The 21,020-nt window shown below is 54.5% G+C and overlaps 8 protein-coding genes across 8 annotated transcripts; 3 read left to right on the top strand and 5 right to left on the bottom strand.

Annotated features, from left to right (window-relative positions):
- Positions 1 to 299: 299 nt before the first annotated feature.
- PFLUO_LOCUS7597 (Importin subunit alpha-1) lies at positions 300 to 2,280 on the bottom strand (the record flags this gene model as incomplete). Its single annotated transcript, XM_073785257.1, has 3 exons — positions 300 to 1,211; positions 1,268 to 1,777; positions 2,041 to 2,280. 3 exons carry the CDS (start codon positions 2,278 to 2,280, stop codon positions 300 to 302), a joined length of 1,662 nt encoding a protein of 553 aa, XP_073641630.1.
- A 222-nt stretch (positions 2,281 to 2,502) lies between these two features.
- Positions 2,503 to 4,553, top strand: PFLUO_LOCUS7596 (uncharacterized protein; the record flags this gene model as incomplete). Its single annotated transcript, XM_073785256.1, has 4 exons — positions 2,503 to 2,757; positions 2,814 to 3,721; positions 3,817 to 4,194; positions 4,259 to 4,553. The coding sequence occupies 4 exons, from the start codon at positions 2,503 to 2,505 to the stop codon at positions 4,551 to 4,553; spliced, it is 1,836 nt and encodes a 611-aa protein (XP_073641629.1).
- Positions 4,554 to 5,294: 741 nt separating this feature from the next.
- On the bottom strand, positions 5,295 to 6,884 carry PFLUO_LOCUS7595 (uncharacterized protein; the record flags this gene model as incomplete). Its single annotated transcript, XM_073785254.1, has 4 exons — positions 5,295 to 6,130; positions 6,200 to 6,542; positions 6,604 to 6,747; positions 6,807 to 6,884. 4 exons carry the CDS (start codon positions 6,882 to 6,884, stop codon positions 5,295 to 5,297), a joined length of 1,401 nt encoding a protein of 466 aa, XP_073641628.1.
- A 518-nt stretch (positions 6,885 to 7,402) lies between these two features.
- On the top strand, positions 7,403 to 8,315 carry PFLUO_LOCUS7594 (Increased recombination centers protein 22; the record flags this gene model as incomplete). The annotated part of the gene is made up of 3 exons (XM_073785253.1): positions 7,403 to 7,471; positions 7,553 to 7,980; positions 8,036 to 8,315. 3 exons carry the CDS (start codon positions 7,403 to 7,405, stop codon positions 8,313 to 8,315), a joined length of 777 nt encoding a protein of 258 aa, XP_073641627.1.
- A 405-nt stretch (positions 8,316 to 8,720) lies between these two features.
- Positions 8,721 to 9,605, bottom strand: PFLUO_LOCUS7593 (aprataxin-like protein; the record flags this gene model as incomplete). The annotated part of the gene is made up of 1 exon (XM_073785252.1): positions 8,721 to 9,605. One exon carries the CDS (start codon positions 9,603 to 9,605, stop codon positions 8,721 to 8,723), a length of 885 nt encoding a protein of 294 aa, XP_073641626.1.
- A 224-nt stretch (positions 9,606 to 9,829) lies between these two features.
- On the top strand, positions 9,830 to 13,991 carry PFLUO_LOCUS7592 (Putative ATP-dependent RNA helicase ucp12; the record flags this gene model as incomplete). Its single annotated transcript, XM_073785251.1, has 3 exons — positions 9,830 to 10,069; positions 10,131 to 13,656; positions 13,720 to 13,991. 3 exons carry the CDS (start codon positions 9,830 to 9,832, stop codon positions 13,989 to 13,991), a joined length of 4,038 nt encoding a protein of 1,345 aa, XP_073641625.1.
- A 163-nt stretch (positions 13,992 to 14,154) lies between these two features.
- Positions 14,155 to 15,093, bottom strand: PFLUO_LOCUS7591 (uncharacterized protein; the record flags this gene model as incomplete). Its single annotated transcript, XM_073785250.1, has 3 exons — positions 14,155 to 14,393; positions 14,458 to 14,835; positions 14,907 to 15,093. The coding sequence occupies 3 exons, from the start codon at positions 15,091 to 15,093 to the stop codon at positions 14,155 to 14,157; spliced, it is 804 nt and encodes a 267-aa protein (XP_073641624.1).
- Positions 15,094 to 15,879: 786 nt separating this feature from the next.
- PFLUO_LOCUS7590 (B-type cyclin) lies at positions 15,880 to 17,976 on the bottom strand (the record flags this gene model as incomplete). Its single annotated transcript, XM_073785249.1, has 3 exons — positions 15,880 to 16,662; positions 16,713 to 17,750; positions 17,965 to 17,976. The coding sequence occupies 3 exons, from the start codon at positions 17,974 to 17,976 to the stop codon at positions 15,880 to 15,882; spliced, it is 1,833 nt and encodes a 610-aa protein (XP_073641623.1).
- Between the last annotated feature and the right edge of the window lie 3,044 nt (positions 17,977 to 21,020).

Raw genomic sequence — 21,020 nt, 5'->3', positions numbered from 1 at the left:
GGATGCTAAAGGGGTGGGGGATACATGATGGTGAATCTTGTTTATCGTGAGTGAGAAACAAACAGGGAGCAAAAAAAAAAGAAGAAGAAAGGGGGGCTGGAAAGAGAATCGTGACTAGAGCCGAGGCTGAAGAACGGAGAAGTGGGGGGAGCAGAGCAAGTCTGGGACACTGTTTGGAAGCGAAAGGCTGGCTGGGTGGATGGTTGAGCGTCCCGAAGCACAGGAGAGGCAGCTCAGCGTATATCGAGTCAAAAGGGGCACGCAATCAATGACAGGGCGGGAAAAGATATTCATGCCCTTTACATATCCATAGAGTCACCGCCGCCGTTGGCGAAGTTGAATCCGCCGGGCTGCTGCTGGCCGGTGCCTAGAGCGAAACCGGTCTGGGTTTGCTGGGGAGCCAGCTCATCGATGTCACCGGCGGCCTCGTCCTCATCCGAGAAGTACTTCTCGATGATGTTGTAAGCCTTCATGTAGATCTCCTCGTTGGCGTTGTTCTGGCAATCGTGGATCTTTTCCATGCCACCAGCCTCCTCGATGAACAGAGCGTAGCGGTTGACGCGAGCCTCGCCCTGGCTAGCCTCCTTGTCCATATCACCGACCTTGAGGATGTTCTCCAGGCCGTCCAAAGCAACCTGGATGATCTTGTTGTCGGGACAGGCCAAGAGATCACAGAGAGGCTTGATGCACCCTTGAGAAACCAGGTAGCGGATCTGATCAGGCTTCTGAAGACCGCCCGAGGTTGCGTTGGAGATAGCCCAGCAAGCTTCCTTGCGGGTCTTGAAGTCGCCATTGGCGAGCAGGTTGATCAGCGGGGCAATGATGCCAGCATCAATGACGGCTTGGATCTGGCTCGAGTTACCAGCCGTGACGTTGGAGATTGTCCAGCAAGCCTCCTTCCGAATGCCATCCTTGGTGGAGCTCAGAAGCGAAAGCAGTGCGGGGAGCGAACCGCAGTTGATGATCACCTGGGTCTGGACATCATCACCGGTGACAATGTTGCCGACAGAGCGAAGCGCAGGGGTCTGCACGGAAGTGGAAGCGTGCATGAGGAGTTCAACAAGGCGGCGGGGGATACCGGCCTCGATCACGGCCTGGATCTTGTCATTGGCACCGTCAGACAGGTAAGAGATGGCCCAGCAGGCGTCAATCAGGACCTCGTCGTCCAGCATGTAAATAAGCTTGGAAAGGACGGGGAGGGCAGGGGCGATCTGAATAAGATACAGTTAGTGGGCATTCGGATCTTCGAATTTCAATGCAGACGTACGGTATTCCAGTCGGGCTGCGGGGTCTTGCCGCGGCAGAAGTTGCTGAGCGTCCAGGTAGCGTTGCGGAGCATGCTCAGCTTGCGGCCATCGTTGATGAGGTTGAGCAGCGGGCGCAGGGCGCCAGCACCCAGAACGAAATCACGGCAGTGAGGGCTGTCACCAGCAATGTTTCCAAGTGCCCACACGGCCTGTTCCCGAACATCGGGCTCGGGGCTGCTGAGCAGCTCGACGAAGATGGGCACGGCGCCGGCTTCGATGACGACTTGGGTCTGCTGGGCGGATCCGGAGGCAATGTTGGTCAAGGCCCAGGCAGACTCAAACTGCACCAAGGTGTGGGGGGAGCGAAGAAATTCCACGAAACGGCTCACAACACCGGTCTCGATGACCCGCTCGATGGGCGGGTTGCGCTCCTTGGACAGGAGTTTCCGGAACTTGGTGGTGGCCTGGATCTGCTCCTCAACCTGGTCGGAGAAAACACCCTTCACCATCTGGGGGAGTTCGACATTGAGCTAGAGAGTCCATCACGTTAGCGTTGTGCTTCTTGGTCCAGATTTTCCGTGTGTTTTGGGAGGGGCGCGGCTGGGGCAACTGGGGCGGTGAAAAAAAAATCCATGTTGATGATGGCATCACAATAACAAAGGGAGGGGTGGGCCAGAAGGGATCCGGGGTGCCACGGAAAAAGCTCGTAGAGTTTGCTCAGCGCAGCCCAGGCCGCCGGGAGTAGCCCAGATAACAACCCCAACAGGAAGAAAAAAAACAGAAAAAAACGGACCTCGCTCTCGATGGCCGAAGCCTCGTCATCGCTCTCCGTGGCGGCAGCCATGCCACCACCCACACCGATTCCACCATCGCGAGTCTGAATACCTCTTCGCTTGGCTAGGTTCTCCTCGCGCTTCTGCTTCCGGATCTCGACCTGCTGTTCCTCACGGCGGCGACGGAGCTCATCGGGGCGAAACTGATTTCTGGCCTTGAACTGAGTGCGGCGATGCTCGGGGATGTATCGTTCCGCCATGGTGAGAAAGAAATGAGTCGAAGTTGCAACAAGAAGAAAGGAAAGAAGGGATGGGCGGGATAGTTGACGGAGGGAAGGAGGCAAGAACACAACGGAGAGTGGGATATGTGGGAAGGAGGGGGCCCGATCAGCCGTCCTGATTGGCCCGTGGGTTGTTGCGGGAACGCGTACTTCTTGACTGTCCGTGACTGTCGACAGTCCTGACTTCCCGACCAACTCTCCATGGCCACGTCCCTGGTCGACATCCCCACGGCCTGCTCGTCACTCGGCTGGGTCACCGTCGTCGGTGTCGTGGTGGATGCCCTGGATGTGTTTCGCACGCGAGGATCCTCATCGTGCGTGACCTTCACCATCAAGGACTCCGAATTCGACGCCCCCACCTGGCAGGGTGGTCTCAAGGTCAAGTACTTCAACGACAATGAGAACTTTCTGCCCCAGGTGCGCCTCAATGATGTAGTCCTGTTGCGCAAGATCCGGGTTCGTGTTCTCGTCACTATATCCGGACCAGAGCTGATTGATCATGCGCCGGGCAGGTTCGGATATACCAGGGCAAACCGACTGGGGTGGCTTCTCAGTATGATACCGTTTCCTGGGCCGTCTTTCGCCCCGAGGCAGACCCAAGCTCCAGCCAGTCGATCAACAGCGGACCCGAACCGTTCAAACCGACTGCGACGGAAACGAGAGCAGCTCTGACATTGCTCGATCGTGTCTCTGAACAGAGCGACTCGGTGCCGCCGCCCCAGAAATCCAGGACCTTTGTGGTTCAAGCTTCGAGAACACCTGTGGTCGCAACACCCGCCAGTCATACCACAGCTCGCAACCCGGGAACACGTCCTTTTACTCTCATCAAGGATGCCCAGTGCAACACCATCACTCAATTACTAGGTCAAGTAGTGACCATCAACACCTACGACAGCGAAAAGACCATTCTGCAGATCACCGACTACACCAGCAATCCCTCCCTCATTGACTACAAGAACAATAATGACGAAGGCCCCGAGGGAGATATATACAACCATTTGTCCCTGAACAGGAACAACTGGCCCGGGCCTTGGGGCCAGATGGTGATGCAGGTCACACTGTGGGAGCCTCACGCTGACTACGCTCGCGAGAATGTCAAAGTTGGCGACATCGTGCTTTTTACCTACGCCCATGTCAAAGTGCGCCGTGCCAGCGACATCCTGGAGGCTGTCGTCCACGAGGACAAGCGATATAAGGAGAAGATCCATGTTCGCTTGTGCCAAGACGGACACGACGAGCGCACTCAAGAATTGCTGCGCCGCCGAAAAGAATACTGGGATGTCCACGGTCAACCGAGCAAGAAACCGGAGAAGGCCAACAAGCGGAAGGCCAAAGAAGAGCAGAAGCAGCAGCAGCAGCAGAAGAAGAAGAAAGAAAAAGAGGCTCAGGTAGAGGAGGGGCAGACGGTTCTGCAGCCAAGGTCACGGCCAATACCTAACCAACACAGTGAGTCGACGCCCTAGCGCAGTTCACTGAATATCTCACTGACTCAAAAACAATAGTTATAGCAAACAGTTATCAGATCCCTACCAAGTCATTGGAGTACATTCTGTCCCGCGAATCCCACCACAATGCTCTCCCAGGCGACCTCACCTATAAACTTCCATTCCAAAACGTCTGCTACCGGCCCTTAGTCCGTGTAGTAGACTTCTTCCCACCGAACATCGAAGACTTCACCGTCGCCGTTCCGAGCACCTCCATTCTCAAAGAAACAAGCGGTGCACAGAACAATTCGACCCATAATGGTCGCCCCCACATGACCTGGGACTGGCGCTTCTGTCTCCTAGTAGAAGCCGGCGAGCCGAACACCTCAAAGAACCAGCCGCGAGAATATATGAAGATTTTCGTGAGTGGCGCCGACGGAGTCCATCTCCTCTGTCTGGATCCTACAGAGTACGTCCACATCTTCAAAAGCAGATCCAAAACACTTACTAACTTGACGGCCTTTTTTTCTTAGTCTACGCCGCAATAAAAACGATCTCGCGGAACTTAAAGAAAGGCTGTTTCTTCTGTGGGGCGATCTCCTGGAGAAAAAGCAAGAAGCTGCCGCTGTCTCCACAAACCATCAGGCGTGGGCCCCGTTTCCCGGTGTTTCGCTACCTTTCAACTGCTGTATCAAAGAGTACGGTGTTCGCTGTTCTCATCAGACAGATCCCGATGCTATGGCCGTGGATGGAGATGTATGCAGCCAGCCGGATTGTTTTGGGTGGGAGCGACGGTTTGCTATGTTTGGGACGACGATTAAGTCATGAATAATGATCCATGACCCCTGAATGGGGGTGGAGAGTTTGGGAGGGAAGGGAAGGCGTTTTTGCAATATTGGCGCAGGCGGGACTCATTCATCCCGTGTAGATATACCCATTGTCCGGCCATCTCGGGGACGGATTGTACTATACTTCGTTTCGTATCATATGCGTAAGACATGATTTATGTCTGAGAAACTCCTTTGATAACCACTTGAACCATTCCTACTCGTACACAAGTCCTTTCAAAACACCCCGGGTAGATACATTCTGGAGCTGAGGAGGCATGTTGCATTGAAACCTCCCAGACAAGATAATAATAAAAAAGAAAAAAGAAAAAATCAAAAGCGTGTATGGGTCGACACGATTGCACCTGACCAGAAACAAAAGAACCCCATTAACGATGCATCGGTGCCCTCGCCAGATAAAACTCCTAAATCAGCGCGAACCGCCCCATGTGCCATGAGTGCTTCCAGTGATAAAAAAGCGTGCGCCCACAGACCCAGAGAAATAAATGACCACGACCCGGTAAAAACGCCAGCTGCAGAAGTCAGGATAGATGTAGGGGAAAGGAAAGGGATAGGACAGATATGTGCAAGGTAGAATCAGGGGAGGTTGATGATAAAAAGGGCAAGGCAAATAATCGAAACCGGTGTCCACCCGTGCGCCGAATCCCAGGCTTGAACCCCATTGCAAAATAAAGACATTTCAAGTGTAGAAAAATTCGTGTTCTTTTCCAGAAAGACAAAATCAAATCTTGGTCACTTTCACGATGGTTGTGTCGATACCGTGCGCCACAGGCTCGAAGCGGCAACTCTCACCCCGGAAGCACGTCTTCTTGCCCGGTTCGCTCTGAGGGCAGCGGTGACCGTAGATGCATTCCGGGTCAGAGCAATCCAATCCAAAACGGCAGGGGGTCATGCGAGCAATTGCCGACAGCGTGTGAAGCTCCTGGCGGGTCAACTTGCGGTCGTGATCATGGTAGCAGTTTTCTTCATTAGGGCACTCTCCGAGCAGGAAATAATAGTTGCAGAGCTTGAGCTTCTTCAACCGGTTTAGCTCATCCCGATTAATAGCCTTGAAGTCAAACCGGTCGACGCGCTGACCGTACTTGTTCCGTTCGACATTTTTGGGAGGCGAGGAACCGGACGCCTTGGGGCGAACGACCGCCTGGAAGTCGGTAGAAACCTGATTTATGGTCGAGGCCGACAAAGGTGCACCGGTTCCCGAAAGGTTGGTGCTGGTGGAGGTTCGCGACAGAGGAGCCGATGTCTGCTGGAATTGCTGGGTGGGGGACGGGGTGAGCACAGACCGGGATGCAGTCGTCAAAGTCCCTCTCCAAGGCGCATTCCAGGGTGCAACCATTTTGACCATGCGGAAGATATCCGGGAAAGAGGTAACTCGGTAAGACTCCTTCACAGCTTCCATATCCTTCTCAAACGGAAGGCCCTCAACCAGCGAGATGCGGCCGGTGAGATCCCCATCTGTCAAGATATCTTCCAAGAAACGAGAATAATCACTGGTCGATGGGCAGCCAAGGAAGATCTGGTGGCAGTGGCAGTTGTACAAATAAAGCTTGAGGGATTCTAGAGAGTGGAGCAGAAGATTAGCAAAAAAGAAAAAGTCCCAGACAGAAGCCAGCACGCCACACCAACCTCTAATTTTATCGTGCGCTTTGTTCTTGCCGGCGCCAATATCCACAATCTCAAAGAAGGACAGAGACTCATTGAAGCCGCGAATGAAGTCATTAATGGTGGTAGGCTCCGAGGTGATGCCATTGCGAGCGCACATCTCCCCAAACCCCTTCACATTAAGGTAGATCTTGGTCATTATCTTGGGCGAAATGACGCCGGGGAAAGTCTCGGCGACGTAGGCTTCGAGGGTGGTCCAAAGTTGCTTGGCCGCAGTGCGCCCGCCCTGTTCGCCGAGCTGCAAGAAGTCGTCCCTGAAAATTATGCCCTCTCCGTCCAAAAGTACGACCACGAAAGGTTCCCGGTCCTGCGCAGACACGCGACTTTGATCAGCTTCGTCCACTGCCTCCTGCACGACTGGCGCTCACCATAATAGTCTTGATTCGCGATATCTGGTCCATCAACTCCATCTCGTGCAGCTGAATGTCGCGGTTGAAGCGCGTCTCTCGTTCGCGGTCGAGTTTTTCCTGCCGAAAGGAATTTTCGAGATCGGTGATTCGTGTCAAAAGTTCCTGCGATCGCAAGATGCGTGAGTTTGGTGCCATTGACACGACGCGCGACCAGCCCTTACCTCGATGAGTTCGTTTTTTTGCTGATCCAGGGCGCCTATCCGAGCATAGCGCTCTAAAAAGGTCTGTGAGGTGGCCATGGTTATTGGTGGAGGGAGCATATAGAACAGCAAGTCTGGTAGTTGTATGAGAAGAGAGGAAAAGTGGAAGAAAGGAGGTGTCAAGTTTTGAAGAAATCGCGGTTTCCTCAGGAAGATTGAATTATGTAAAGTTTAAAAAGGGAAGGTGCGCCCCAGTCTTTTAAGTGATGGATGGATCAGCCACTGAAACTTGATAGATGGTTAGGCGCTGGGCGCTTGCTTTGTTCGTTCCACTAGATGAGTCTTTGTATTGACTGCCCGGCGTATGAGATCGTTTCTCTTCCTAACCATGAATGACCTATCCTACCGCCACACCAAAAAAAAAAAAAAAAACATGCTGGAACGAACAGACGGTTCCATGCGAGACTAGCTGACATAAGCCCGACCAGTGCGGACTGCCAGACCGGCATACGTGGAGAAATTCATTCCGCTCCCCTTCTTCCTTCCATCCCTCTGTTTCTTCTTCCCTCTGTCCCCAATTGATTGTTTGTTGTCTAAGGTTCTGCCCTGCATCCACAATGGCTCGCTTTGGTTTCCTCTCCCTGGCTCTTCTGTCCCTCCAGGCCCTAGTGGGCACCGCGTTCGCTGTATGTTTGTGTCCACCCCGGATTCTCACATCGGGACGAATTGCCAGACTAGGACACGTTTGTTGATTGATCACGTTCCAGGATTCTGAAAAGGTTGAAGCGACTGCTGAGCCGGCCAATGTCGCGGTTACCGCGCAGGCTTCCTTCCCTGCGTCGGAGATCTTCGGCGTGAAGCTGGTCAATGGTCGCCCGACCCAGGCCCTGATCACCTTCACCAACGATGAGCCTAACCCCGTCACCCTGAACTTTCTGGGCGGCAGCCTGTGGAGTCTTGATGAGACCAGCATTGTGGTCCGCAACCTGACTGCCACCCGCTACACTGCCGAGATCCCCGCCGGTGCGAAGGAGACTGTGAGCTACGACTTCGCGACCGAGATGCACCCGCAGGATATCCGCCTGAACATCGCCGCGATCCTGGCTGATCACGAGGGCACCTTCTTCACGGTCTCGGCCTACAATGGCACGGTGAGCGTCGTCGAGCCAGAGACCAGCATCTTCGACCCGCAGATGTACGACCCCCCAATCAGTCCACATGACTCAATGAACTGACAATGGGCACTATAGCATCTTCCTCTACTTCTTCCTCTTGGCCTGTTTTGCTGGTGTCGTGTACTTCTTCTACACTGTCTGGATCGCTCCCTACTTCCCCCAGAAGCGCAAGAGCAGCAAGGCCGACCACGGCAAGCGCACCCCCAAGCGCGAGTCTGCTGGCCCGACCGAGGAGCCCACCAGCCCTGCTGTGTCGTCCGCCACCGCCTACAATGCCGACTGGATTCCTACGCACCACATCAACCGCCCTGAGGCGCGGAAGGTCAAGGGTGGCCGTACCAAGGTCCGCGCCTAGATCTAGGCTAGATCTAATTGTGGCACGAACTTGCATGAGAGGCGAATATTTCAGGGGACGTGGGGGATGTGAATGTGATAGATTGAACATGGCTAGACTCCTAGTCTGGTTTGGTTCTCTTCACACTGGGTGCAGCGCGCTGGGACTGGTGTGGAATAGGGCTGGGAATGCACATTCCACCACCGTTCACAAGAACAACCTGTGCCCGGCGCATGTATATTTACAAAGAAGAAAAAAAACCTGGAATGGACCCATGCAGCCTGTTGAGAGAACCATTCGGAAAGCCTCACAGATGTCTCATGGTCAATCCATCCATCAATTGCAACAATCAGTTGAATCCCCTCGGGGTCAGCTATCAACTAGTCGCAAGATACTCCTCTTCTCTTCCCTTGTAGAGGTTAAAAGCTATAGTTTCTTCCACTCCTGGAACTCCAGCTCTAGGTGCTGCTTCAGCTCCACAAACCGGTTTCCAAACTCCTTCCCACAGCGCCAGCAGACAAAATCCCGGCGCAGGTATCCCTCGCGCGTGGGATGGCAGCGGACATCGTCCTTGTCCAGTGGCAAGTCCTCAAGAGGTACAAAGAACGGTGTCGAGAAGCTATTGTAGTGCTTCCGATGTTTGAGGGAACCACTATACCGGTCCACGGAGATGACATGCACATGCAGATGGCTCATTGAAGGCACCGCATGGATCCCACACATAATCTCCTGCTCCCAGTCTCGTCCCACTGGCAGTTCGTCCGGCGGCGGGTCCGCCGCTAGTGCAGCCTGTCGCGCTTGCTCCTGTGCTGAGCCGTTGGCGTATTTCCGGCGTAGTTCGCCCGCGGCCAGTTTGCGCAGCTTGTGTGTCTCGGCTTGCACTTTCGCGAGGAATTCGGGGTCTGTGAAGGCGTCGAATGGGTGCAGACGGGTCTTGGTGGGATCGCGCGAGAGCAGGAGCAGGTGCAGGCTCGATTTGGGGAACTTGTCGTGGATCACCACGAAGTCTTCGTTGTAGTATACGACCACGTCCGATGGGTAGGACTCTGGTTTGAAGATGTATGCGCCCAGTCCGTCGCGGCCGCCGAAGGAGGCTCGGCTGACACCTACGTTGCTGCGTGGGGATTGGGTCTTGGAGACGTTGGCTGCGTGCTTGGACCGCTTCTTTTGGGAGGAGAGGAGCTCGGTGACTGCGCAGTTAGTCCTGATCGGGTTCCTTTGTAGGGAGTCATGGCTGGCATTACAGGCGTTTCTCTTCTCAGCTGGAGGCGCGTCCCCTGCATCCTCCTCGTTGTTTGATGTGCGCTCCATCCGAATCAAGATCGCCCATCAAGTGATCGGAGCATTTTCCACGACATAAATGTAGCGAGTGAATAGTCACGTTGTTCGCCCAACAGCGAAAGAGATGAATGACGTTGGTGTTGTCTTATCGAAGCATGGATGACTGCGGGACATCGTTCGTCCGGAGTCGCAAAAAAGTCCCCCAGATCAATTCTTCCCCGCGCAACCAATTCCACGCCCGGTGATCAAAAGGAATGGGTCCAAAAAAGAAAGGCGATGGCCGTGGAGGCCCCAAGCCTGGCACGAAGCAGGCCCAGGCCGACAAGGACAAGGCAAGCGAGGCGAAGAAGACGCCCGCTGCACCGCCGGAGGAGCCCAAGAAGCCCTCGGTGAAGGAGGTCATTGGGGGCGCCTCGTGGACGGGCAAGCTGCCGGTGAACGTGCTGTCGGAGCATTGTCAGAAGCAGAAATGGGAGAAGCCAGAGTACAGCATGGTAGGTGCAAAGGGTCCGACAACTGGAGGACCGGAGAATATGCGCTGAGACACAAGAACAGATCAAAACCTCCGAGGGCTTCGTCTCTGCCGTGACGCTGAAGAAAATTGATCTCAAGACAAAAGAGATGACCGTCCTCCCGCCAATGAAGCTGCCGCCGTCGCATAAACACCTCGCAGCGCAAACGACAGCCGTCGAGGCGCGCCATTTCGCTGCGGCATTTGCCCTCTTCCGCGTGTGCAATATGCGTAATCTCCATATGATGCTCCCGCCGACATATAAGAAGCTATGGAAGGAAGATTTTACCGATATCAAAACCGCAGATGCCAAGGAGGGCAAGGGCTGGATGTACGAGGCGGATCCGTTCCTGGCCAAACAGGAGCGCGAGAGCGCCGCAGCCGACCTGACGAAGAAGAGGGCCGAGCGAGAAAAGATGCAGGCAAAGGCAAAAGCGTCCCCTGCTTTGGATCTGGGGGTGGGTGCTAGTGATGGAGAGAATAAGGGACGCCGGATTTGGTCCCAGGCGCCCAAGGTGGATATGGGGAATAAAATCCGCCAGGAAATCGAAGGGCTCTTGCGGGATCATGCGGTTTGGAATCCCTACGGGATCAAGATCACGGAGAAAGAACAGAAAGCCATTGTCGATGACCTGGCGCGGTTGGGGTTCCGGCGCAGTCACGTCGAGGAAGCTGTGATGGAGTGCAAAGATCGCGAAGAAGTGCTGGAGTGGCTTCTGATCTATGTGCCTGAGGATGATTTGCCTAGCTGGAGTCTCCCAGAGGGATATTCCGCTGGTGTCAGTCTTGCCACAGGCGATCTCGCTCGCGAAGCCAAGATCAAGCGACTCGCATCGTTCGGGTATCCCGCTGGTCTATGTTCGCAAGTGCTAGACAGCAAGGGGGGCGATGAGCTTGCGGCAGCAGAATTTTTACAAGGAACATTAGTGCATGGATCACAGTTCTCTTCTACTCCGGACGGGGACTCGGAGATTTGGACTGAAGAGCAGTCGACATTGGAGGCTATCTTTGGCGAACGATACACCCGTGCATCAGCGAAGGTTTGTGAAATTCAGAGTGAGGCTCCGAATATCCCAGCGAAAACTTCCTTCCGCTTCCAAGAGCCGTCATCCCATTATCCCACTACGGCGCCGGTGATCTCAATCCTAGCCAAAGGCATCCCAGCATACATACGTCTCAGCGCAATCCGTCGTGCAGTGCAGTATGCCGAAGAGAACTTCTCTGGTGAGCCGATGATATTCAACATCCTAGATTGGCTAGAAGTGAATCTCCCCGAGATCATGGAAAACCCAGGCCGGCTGCGTGAGATTTCAGCTGTGACAGCGTCGCCTGCAGCTGGTGGCCAGACTTCCGAGGTCTCGGTGCGTTCATCACGCAGACAGCGCAAAGGCATTGACTGGCGGCCTGGATCCTCGCAAAGTCTCGCTATCCGGGAGGCTTGGGAAGCCAAACAAGCCAGCGCAGCACAGAAGGAGATGTCGCGGAAGCGACAATCCCTTCCTGCGTGGAGCACACAAGATGCCATCCTCGAAGCTATCAACACGCACCAAGTGACCATCATTTCCGGTGAGACCGGAAGCGGCAAGAGTACGCAGTCGGTGCAGTTTGTTCTAGATGACATGATCGAGCGCGGACTAGGCGGGGCAGCCAATATCATCTGTACGCAGCCCCGAAGGATTTCAGCACTAGGGCTTGCCGATCGAGTCAGCGATGAGCGATGCTCATCGGTTGGCGACGAAGTCGGATACGTGATCCGTGGCGAGTCGAAGGTGAAGCAGGGATCCACAAAGATCACATTCGTGACCACTGGAGTCTTGCTGCGTCGAATCCAATCCGGTGGCGATGCCGACGGTAATGTTGCAAGCTCTCTGGTGGATGTCTCGCATTTGGTGGTCGACGAAGTCCATGAGCGCAGTCTCGATACCGACTTCCTTTTGGCGCTGCTGAGGAATGTTCTGCGTCATCGCAAGGACCTCAAAGTGATTCTCATGAGTGCTACGCTAGACGCGAGTATTTTTATGAACTACTTTGGTGGCTCCACGTCTGTTGGTTTTGTGAATATCCCCGGACGAACCTTCCCTGTCCAGGATTATTACTTGGACGATGTCATCCGAGACACTGGATTTGCGCCAGAGTTGAGCGAGCGCGGCTTGGAAGACGATATGGACGAAGTGGGACGAGGTGATGAGTCAATTGGAAGAGCTCTTCGCAGTGTTGGTATGGGCATCAACTATGATTTGATCGCATCTACCGTTTCATATATCGATGCTCAGCTTGGGGACCAGCCTGGCGGGATCTTGATCTTCTTACCGGGTACGCTCGAGATTGACCGGTGTCTGTCTGCCGTCAGGAGGATACCCAATGCACATCCACTGCCTCTTCATGCATCGTTGCTCCCAGCTGAGCAACGTCGTGTTTTCCAAAGTCCGCCTAGGGGGAAGAGAAAGGTTATCGCTGCCACTAACGTTGCAGAAACCTCCATCACCATTGCGGATGTGGTTGCCGTCATCGACACCGGCCGAGTCAAAGAAACCAGCTATGATCCCAAGGATAATATGGTCCGTCTGCAAGAGGTCTGGGCATCACAGGCGGCATGTAAACAACGCCGAGGACGAGCGGGTCGTGTCCGTGCAGGCATCTGCTACAAGCTGTACACTCGCAAGGCCGAGTCCAACATGGCACCCCGGCCAGATCCAGAGATTCGCCGTGTTCCTCTGGAACAACTCTGTCTGTCCGTGAAATCCATGAAAGGAATTGACGACGTCGCGCACTTCCTCGCCAACACAATCACCCCTCCTGAGAGCATGGCCGTTGAAGGCGCTCTCGGCTTTCTGCATCGCGTCGGAGCCCTAGATCATAATCGTCTAACTGCACTGGGTCGGTACCTGTCCATGATCCCCGCCGACTTACGATGCGCGAAGCTCATGATCTACGGCTCCATCTTCGGCTGTATTGAACCCTGTCTCACCATGGCCGCCATCCTCACCGTCAAAAGCCCGTTCGTTTCACCACGCGAGAGGCGCGATGAGGCCGACGCCGCCAAAGCCAGCTTCTCACGCCTCGGCGACGGCGATCTTCTCACTGACCTCTCTGCCTACCAGCAGTGGTCTGAACGATCTCGCGCCCAGGGATATTGGCAGACACAGTCATGGTGTGCGGCCAACTTCGTGTCCCACCAAACCCTCCGCGACATCTCGTCCAACCGCGCTCAATTCACCACCTCCCTCAAAGACGCCGGCATACTCCCTGTCGACTACTCAGACTCCGATCCCCGCTGGAACCGCAACGCCGCCAACCGCAACCTTCTCCGCGCTTTGGTAGCAGGCTCCTTCCAGCCGCAGGTCGCTCAGATCTCGTTCCCGGACAAGAAATTCGCCAGCTCCGTCACCGGCACGGTCGAGATTGACCCGGACGCTCGCACCATCAGGTACTTCAACCAGGAAAACGGGCGTGTCTTCATCCACCCCAGCTCCATCCTGTTCTCCGCGCAGAGCTACCCCGGCGCCGCGGCGTATCTGAGCTATTTCACCAAGATGGCTACCAGTAAGGTGTTCATTCGCGACCTCACCCGTAAGTTTCTACTTTTCTCTCGCACACCCTAACTGCTTCTAACTTTTTTGGTTTGTTTTTCAGCCTTCAACGCATACGCCCTCCTCCTCTTCTGCGGTTCCATCTCACTAGATACCATGGGCCGCGGCCTGGTCGTGGATGGCTGGCTTCGGTTGCGCGGCTGGGCCCGTATCGGCGTGCTGGTCTCGCGCCTGCGCATGATGCTGGACGAAGCTCTCGCCGCGCGCTTTGATAATCCCTCGTTTGGGTCTCCTTCTTCTGGTACTCCTGACATTGGTGATCAGGTCATCGATGCTGTGAAGAAGCTGATTGAGTTTAATGGATTAGACCAGTGAATTTGGTATAAGTGCCCATATATATACATACTTTACAAATAGAGAGAATGCACACTAGACTACGTTACATTCTATTCTGGGCAGAAGTTAAGGATCGAAAACTGAAAGAACGTTCTGGGACACATTGGATAACCTAGAACTGCTGGCCTTATAAGAATGCCTACTATGGTGTTGGCGTAGCAGACGTAGTGGCTATGTAAGATGAGGGTGTGTTCGACATGGACATGGTAATAGTGTTCCGCACGCCCGACTTCCAAGTCGAGATTCCCTCGAGCCTGTCCACGACTCCCACTTTGTTCGTGAAGTCGAGTTCCGCGCGGTCTTTGGAGATCCACTTCCAATCCAGGAACATTGTGTGACAAACAGAACCGGTACCCCAGTGGCTAGCATTCCAGTTTTGAGCTGATCGCGGGAAATATGTTAGATATCTTTTGCGTGCGACAATCGGGCAGTAGTAAGAGCTTACGTATGACGCAGTTGTCATTCTCGTCCCATTCTCCTATGGGCTTGACAGCAACCCCTGTGCAACCCTGGTATTTCTCAAACGAGGCAAAGCACTTGTTAATGCCGTCGTGGCGGACGAAGCTGAGATAGCCCGTAGGCGTGGGAATGGGCGTGCTCGAGTAGCTGACCGGGGGCGGGAGAGAGGTAACCGAGATGGTGTTGGTCGCGCTCGGCGCAAACGTGGAGACGCCATCTATGAAGTACCCGTTTCTATCCAACTGGGTCCTGTTCTTCCAGTAGATCAAGAACATGGAATCAATGCCCCAGTTGTAGTAGAAAATGCCAGGGTCGCATATGCCGGCACCGTTCACACCGGCTCCCGTCAAGGTTTCGTTCTTGACTTTGATAGAAGCGCATGTCAGACATAGACTGTTCAAATCCGTAGTAGTGGAAGCTGCACTGATAACTTACGCGTGCTGCAATTGCCATTAGCATGCACGGTTCCAACAGGCACATCCGTTCTTCCGGTGCATCCTTCAAAATCTGTCATTTCCAAATAACATTTGCCATCGTTGTAGGGGGTAGTGAAGACGAGGGTGCTGCCATATGCCAGATTGGCAAATGCAGCGGTCGCCAGGAAAGCAGTGGAAAAATGCATCACGGGGGTTCAGATGAGAAAGGAAAAGAGAGATGCTGGGGTACATAGTGGTTTTGTCTTTAAATAACCTCAGGTCTCATCCTTTATTGCCCCAACGTAGTATCCGACCCAATGGAGAGTGGCGGCAGTACTGGTAGGCAATTCTAGGCAGAAATACATACTACATAAACAATGGGGGCGAGTATTGTACACCATCCCTGTTGACCAGCGCTACGCAATAATTAGGAATGAAAATTTTCAAATCCTCTCATTATTATCCTGCGCAGTGGCACGCACTGCACAGCAGCCGAATCCCGAGAAGCTAGAAAGGAAGGGCAAATGAAATAAAGCACTGCATTCATGCTTGCTATCTGTCCATTGAAAACGCCATGCCGGCCATTAAGAAAGATAATAAGAAAAACTCCTCGAAAGCTCAGAACTCAGAATCGATGGGCATCAAAGGTCGTCATCAACGGTAAGGGGAAGAAAAACCCGATGGAACAAAAGAAAAGAAAGAAAAATGTAATCCAACAAGAAAGGAAAAGGATATTAACTCCGTTCCACTCCAGCAATTTCCTCAGCCCAGTCCCGAGAAACCCTAGCAAAGAAAAAGAAAAACCCCTAGTCTCCCATCCGAGTAAGCCGTGTTCACCGAGATCTAGCACCTATTCCGAGACTGCAATGAAAAGGAGGTAAGGAGCGTGAAGGAGGAAGAGGAAATGTGTATGTGAATGATGATGTATGCACGCAAGCATGCGGATTTCGTGTCATGGTGGTGAATTAGAGGGATGTTGCAGCTCAAGTCGCCTAGTAGTTCGCATAGCCGTCCAGGCGAGCCGGGTCGGACAGGTCAGCCACGGGAGGAAGAAGGAAGCCACGCATGATCTCGGTCTCGACGTAGAGGGCAGCACGCTTGAAGCGACGGTCCGAGTACTTCTCAAAGATGGCACCGTGGTGGCGGCGAGGGTTTACGCAGCAGTCCAGCATGGTGGTGATCACCGGGATCAGCTGGGCGTAGAGGTAGCCACTGTAGAACGCGTGGGAGGGAGTCCAGCAGCCCTTGTACAGGATCAGCCGCGCCAGGCAGTGGGCGCCAGCGGCCGCAAAGCTGGGAGGAGTGCAGACGAAGCGCTCATCCATGATGGTGACCTCCAGGAAGTACTTGGCGACAGTGCGGGATTCCAGGTCGTAGTCGTCCGCTTTGCTGATGCGGCGGAGGAAGCTCATCGGGCCAGGCCAGCCGAGCTCGAAGTTGAGAATGTTCAGCATGAAGCGCTCGGCCTTCAGAATTTCGTCAATGGTGTAGCCACCGTCAACCATGTACACGATCTCCTGGACGGAGGGGGCCGTGATCTCCTCGTACTTGGCAGCGATGAAGAGTGACGTTGCACCCACCAGCTGCAGCTTGCCCAGGGAGACAATCTTGCGGGACAGGAAACGATCAATGTAGTTGACGCACAGGTACAGGGTCTCGGGCAGCAGCGTAAAGCGGTGATGCACCTGCACCAGCCAGTCCATAAGGACGGAGCGCATCGACCACTGGATCTCGGCCTGGTTGGCCATGTAGTCCGCCTCGGGCAGCATTTCGATCTGTCACAGACGTTAGTAAAGGCTTTCCTCCATCGGATCATCGAACATACCTCGCGGGTCCGCAGGTGAAGGAAAATCTCCGAGCCATACTCGGCAACCATGCTGGTATCCCAGAAGTCCTCCTCAATGTCCTCCGGAGTGCGGGTGGACTCGACAATGTCCTTGGCCTGGAACATCTGGCCCTTGGTGATCTCGCTCATCTTGGGATAGATCACAGTGGTCGCGGTACCAGTGGTGATGTCGCCCCGCGAGCGCTGGGAGGGCGCAGTGAGCTGGCCGTCCACCTCATGGTAGGCTTCGTCGTCCCAGTATTCCTCGGGCTCCGACACCGCGGAGACAGGTTCCTTGGAAGCCAGGCCCCGGGCCTTGGTCTCGTCGGTCTCATAGTCATACGCGACGGAGTCATAGTTGTACTGGTCATAAGCATTGATGGGCCCGGTTGTCTTGGACACAGCAGGCTGCTTGGCAAGGACCACCGAGTACTCGTTCTTCCAGCTTTCCTGGGGCTTGGAAGCCTTCTTCACTGGAAGATTGTCGTTGGCGGTGGTCGACGTGGCCTGCGAGGGCGCGATGGTGATGGAGGACACGGTGGAGGAGCGGGCAGTAGTTTCCTTGGATGTTTCCTTCAATTCATGAAGAGGTTGCAGTTCATCTCTAAAGACCAGGTTGTTGCGCTTGGTCTGGGTGTTGTTGGTGGTGGTGGTGTTGAGAGCCGGCAGCGCTTTTCCGGCAGGGTTGACCGGCTTGGAGTCGGCAACGTTGTTCAGCAGGCTCTTGAGCCCCGACATGGACATGGGCCGCTGGGCAGGCTGGGCCAGCACCGCAGGCTTCTTGTCCACCGCGACAGGCTTCTCCAGGAGCTTGCCCACGGGCTTTCCCTCCAGAGCAGAATCATCGCGACTGGAACGAAGCGCATTCTTGGTGTTGCTCAAATCCCCAAAGGCAGTGCGACGAGCCCCATTGTTGACAGCGTTATGCATCATCAGGTCCAGCGCAGGAGTGGACTTGTTGCGCTGATGCAGGGACTTGGAGGCCGGCATGGCGAAGGGAGGCACGTTCTCGTCCCCACGGACGCAGATACGCTGGGGCTAGAGAGATCATGAGGGTCAGTCTGGTGGTTCTTGTATCGCAGGGCATGGATTAACAGTGGGTGGGAGGTGTTTCGCATGAGGGTCCGGATTTCAGCCCCAAGCGTATTGTCACGACTGTAAACAAAACTTCTCGAGGCCAAGCACACTGGTCGCGGGGCTCCAAGGACCCAACGGGCACCGACATGATCATGAAAGAAGAGGCAAGACATACCTTCGCATCCATGGTTGTCTGGGAAGTTGAACAGACAAGTGCGCGTGTGTGTTGAGGAAGTCGGGAGGTTTGTTTATCTCGAAGGAAAGAGGGCCGGGCGGTCGGGTGGTGATTGGCGGAGTGAAACACGGTGGGCCGGATTCCACAGCAACACGGTGGAGTGCAACACTTTAAGTATGTGGGACAAGGGGTGACGGTGAATGAACGAGCCCAATAATTTAGAGAGCTCCGGCAGTGAATGAGCCATGAGTCCGTGAATGGAAGTGAATGAGGGTTCCCATTTAGGGCTAGCGCTACTGGGGCATGGGGAGGGCCAGGAGCTGCCTCCAATGCGCCCAGAGTCCCTCGCACGAGAGAACAATAGAGCCATTCGATGAGTAGAGAACAGTGAATGTCCTTCAGTCTGTCTTTTAGCCTGGTCTCTATGGATTGCTCAACATGATACTATGCCAGGTGCCTCTCCCAGTGGGGATCCAAAAATGAGCTCTAGATGAAACTGCTGTAGATGTAAACAAACACCATAAACAAGCGCAAATTGAGAAGAACAGCGCCATTCCTTCAAGGGATAGCCAGAGGTTGACGGGGTGTCCTGGAAGTAGTCCAGGATACCTTGACAACAATACTGCGCACCATTCGAGATATAGACATCTATATTCATCCACCGATCAACTATCTAGTTGGTTCTGCTGCGTCGCCATGGAGATCTACAGTACCATACAAAAGATATATATCACCACCCAAACATACATATAACCACGAGCCAAACACTGCAACAATCGAGTGCAGCCTCTAGACTAGACACCTCGATCCAGGCCACCTAGATTCCTCGCCTCCGAACTGGGGTCGAGACCATCCATGGATCTCGCCAGGGCTGGCCGCTGCTCGACCTGATTATGTCATGATTCAAATGACATCATACCACTTGTGGCGCGTGTTCCCCACACGCGCCGAGTCAACAGTTCGGAGCATCTTTTCAGCCTTCTTCCTCGTACACAAATTATCAAACCCCAAAAAATACTGTCGCAGACATCGCCTGATCTCCAGATGATGTTCCGATGATAATTACCCTCGACCATCGCGGCAATGGCGACACACACCATCTCCCGCTCTCCACACCGGATCGACACGCTTCAACACGACTACACGTGACCGCCTCGCTCACCGCTGAAGCAGCCAGACCAGTCTACCTCATCCCGGCGCAATGGCCAGCAGGATGGCGCCGTTCCTGCTGCTACAAACTCTGCGTGGTGCGCCAGACGGTAATGACCAGGGGCCACTCTTGCGCAGTTGTGCGCGACCGCATTGCGCGAGCAAATCAACACCCAAATAAGAGCCCTCTTAAGGATTGCGCCTGTGCGGGGTTTGACCAGTTCGTGGCTGATGCGGCCGGACTCGGTTTAGTTAACTAACTGAAAACTAAAATCACTCGTGGGCCCCGTTCTAGGCGCAGCTCATCCACTCATTCCGATGATGGATTTTGGTCCTTGTGAGCCCTGCCGGAACCGGGTCTCCCTGCGCACGCCCGGAGAGCGGCAAGTAAATAAGACATAGTAGACCCAAGGTCCCTGACGTAGAGACACAAGAGGTTTCCACCCCGTCCAGCAAACTAGCAGCGCATCATCCGTGTTGCGCCCAGGATGACCCCCTCCCCATCTGGCGGAGTACAAATTGCGCCAACACCGATCCCTTCCCCGATCACCCTGTCGCATCTCTTGCGACTTCGGAGAGACAAGAATGGTAATCGCGCGGGCCCGTTTTGGCCCTCCGACAGTGCCAATCCGCAATGCGACAAGGGTGGATGCGGATGATTTGATCGCCCCCCCCTCCCCCCAAGATGAATGCCGCGCATCATCAGCCGACGGCCAGGCGAGGCCAGGAGCCATCCCGCAATGTGGTTGCGCTGGCATTCAAGCCACACGATTGGCGCGACCCGTTCTTTTATCGGTCTTGGGCGCTCGCCAGTCGGCGCACGAGGTACCTGCTTTGTGCGAGCGAGCGGCGCTCACCCTCCTCCCGCCAGCATTTTTGCTTGCTATTTTTTATGCGATCGAGACATGGGAATTTCTGCGATTAGATCTATGGTGGATTGGGGGTTTGTAGTTTCATCATAGGTCACTCGAGGGGCCCCTGTAGGACCGCTGTCATCCGGCGCAACGCATCCGGATTGCGACAGCGGTTGCGCACTGCGAAAACACCGCGATATGCCGGTCGCTCCTAGACAGTAGAATTTATAGACAATAGAGCAAAGGACAATTTATTGCAACATAACGTAGGTTAGAAACGGCCGTACGGGGCGCTAATCGGCGACTCCAAGACCGCTTTTCGTTTTGCTCTGAAACCTGGCACCCACCAGCACCACCAGCACCATTTCTTCTTTCCGCTCACTCTTCTTCCTCTCATCACCCTCGCCCATCCCGTCGCCCATCTATTGAGCACTAACCTGGGGTATGTCTTCGTGCTCTTCTGTCCCTGATATGCCCCCGATCTGAGCCTTCCGTCACTGTCCTGCTCTCGGCTACTAGGCCGCTGACATAGCCCAGCGCTTCGTAGACCTCAAACGATCCCCTCGCCCCGACAACATCCTGCGTCCTTTTTATCCCATCTTCGACAACCCTCCCGGATACCTGCGACTCTGGAGGAATCGGTTTAACTCGACTGAAGTGTGTCCCATCTCTCTTTCCCTCTGCTTCCAAGTCTTTTCGCTCTGTTCTCTTCCTCCCCCCCAACAACAGGCCCGCTCCCAGGCCGGCCGGACTCGGTTAGCGAGCACAACCATCCATCCCCCTCGCAGACAAAACCTTTCCTAGTCATCTTGCCAGTGGCCTCGAGTCTCCAGAACCCCATTGTACTGACAGCCACTGTGTGTTTTCACTCTAGACTACACTGCTGCTTTCTCGACTCTAGCCACTGCAGGCTTGCCCCCTCTCATCTCCCTCCATCGACGACCCTGTTTCAACGACATCTCCTGAACCCGGTGGCCACCCATTGGCCAGTTCGATTGGATCCTATAAATTGTGGTAGGTTCGATGGTCTCCCTCCCTCTGCCCTGCTCGGCT

This window comes from Penicillium psychrofluorescens, assembly GCF_964197705.1.
Source record: "Penicillium psychrofluorescens genome assembly, chromosome: 5".
NCBI classification, from domain to species: Eukaryota; Fungi; Ascomycota; class Eurotiomycetes; order Eurotiales; family Aspergillaceae; genus Penicillium; species Penicillium psychrofluorescens.
The sequence above is the reverse complement of the archived record's forward strand: the minus strand, read 5'-3'. Positions and strand labels throughout refer to the sequence as shown.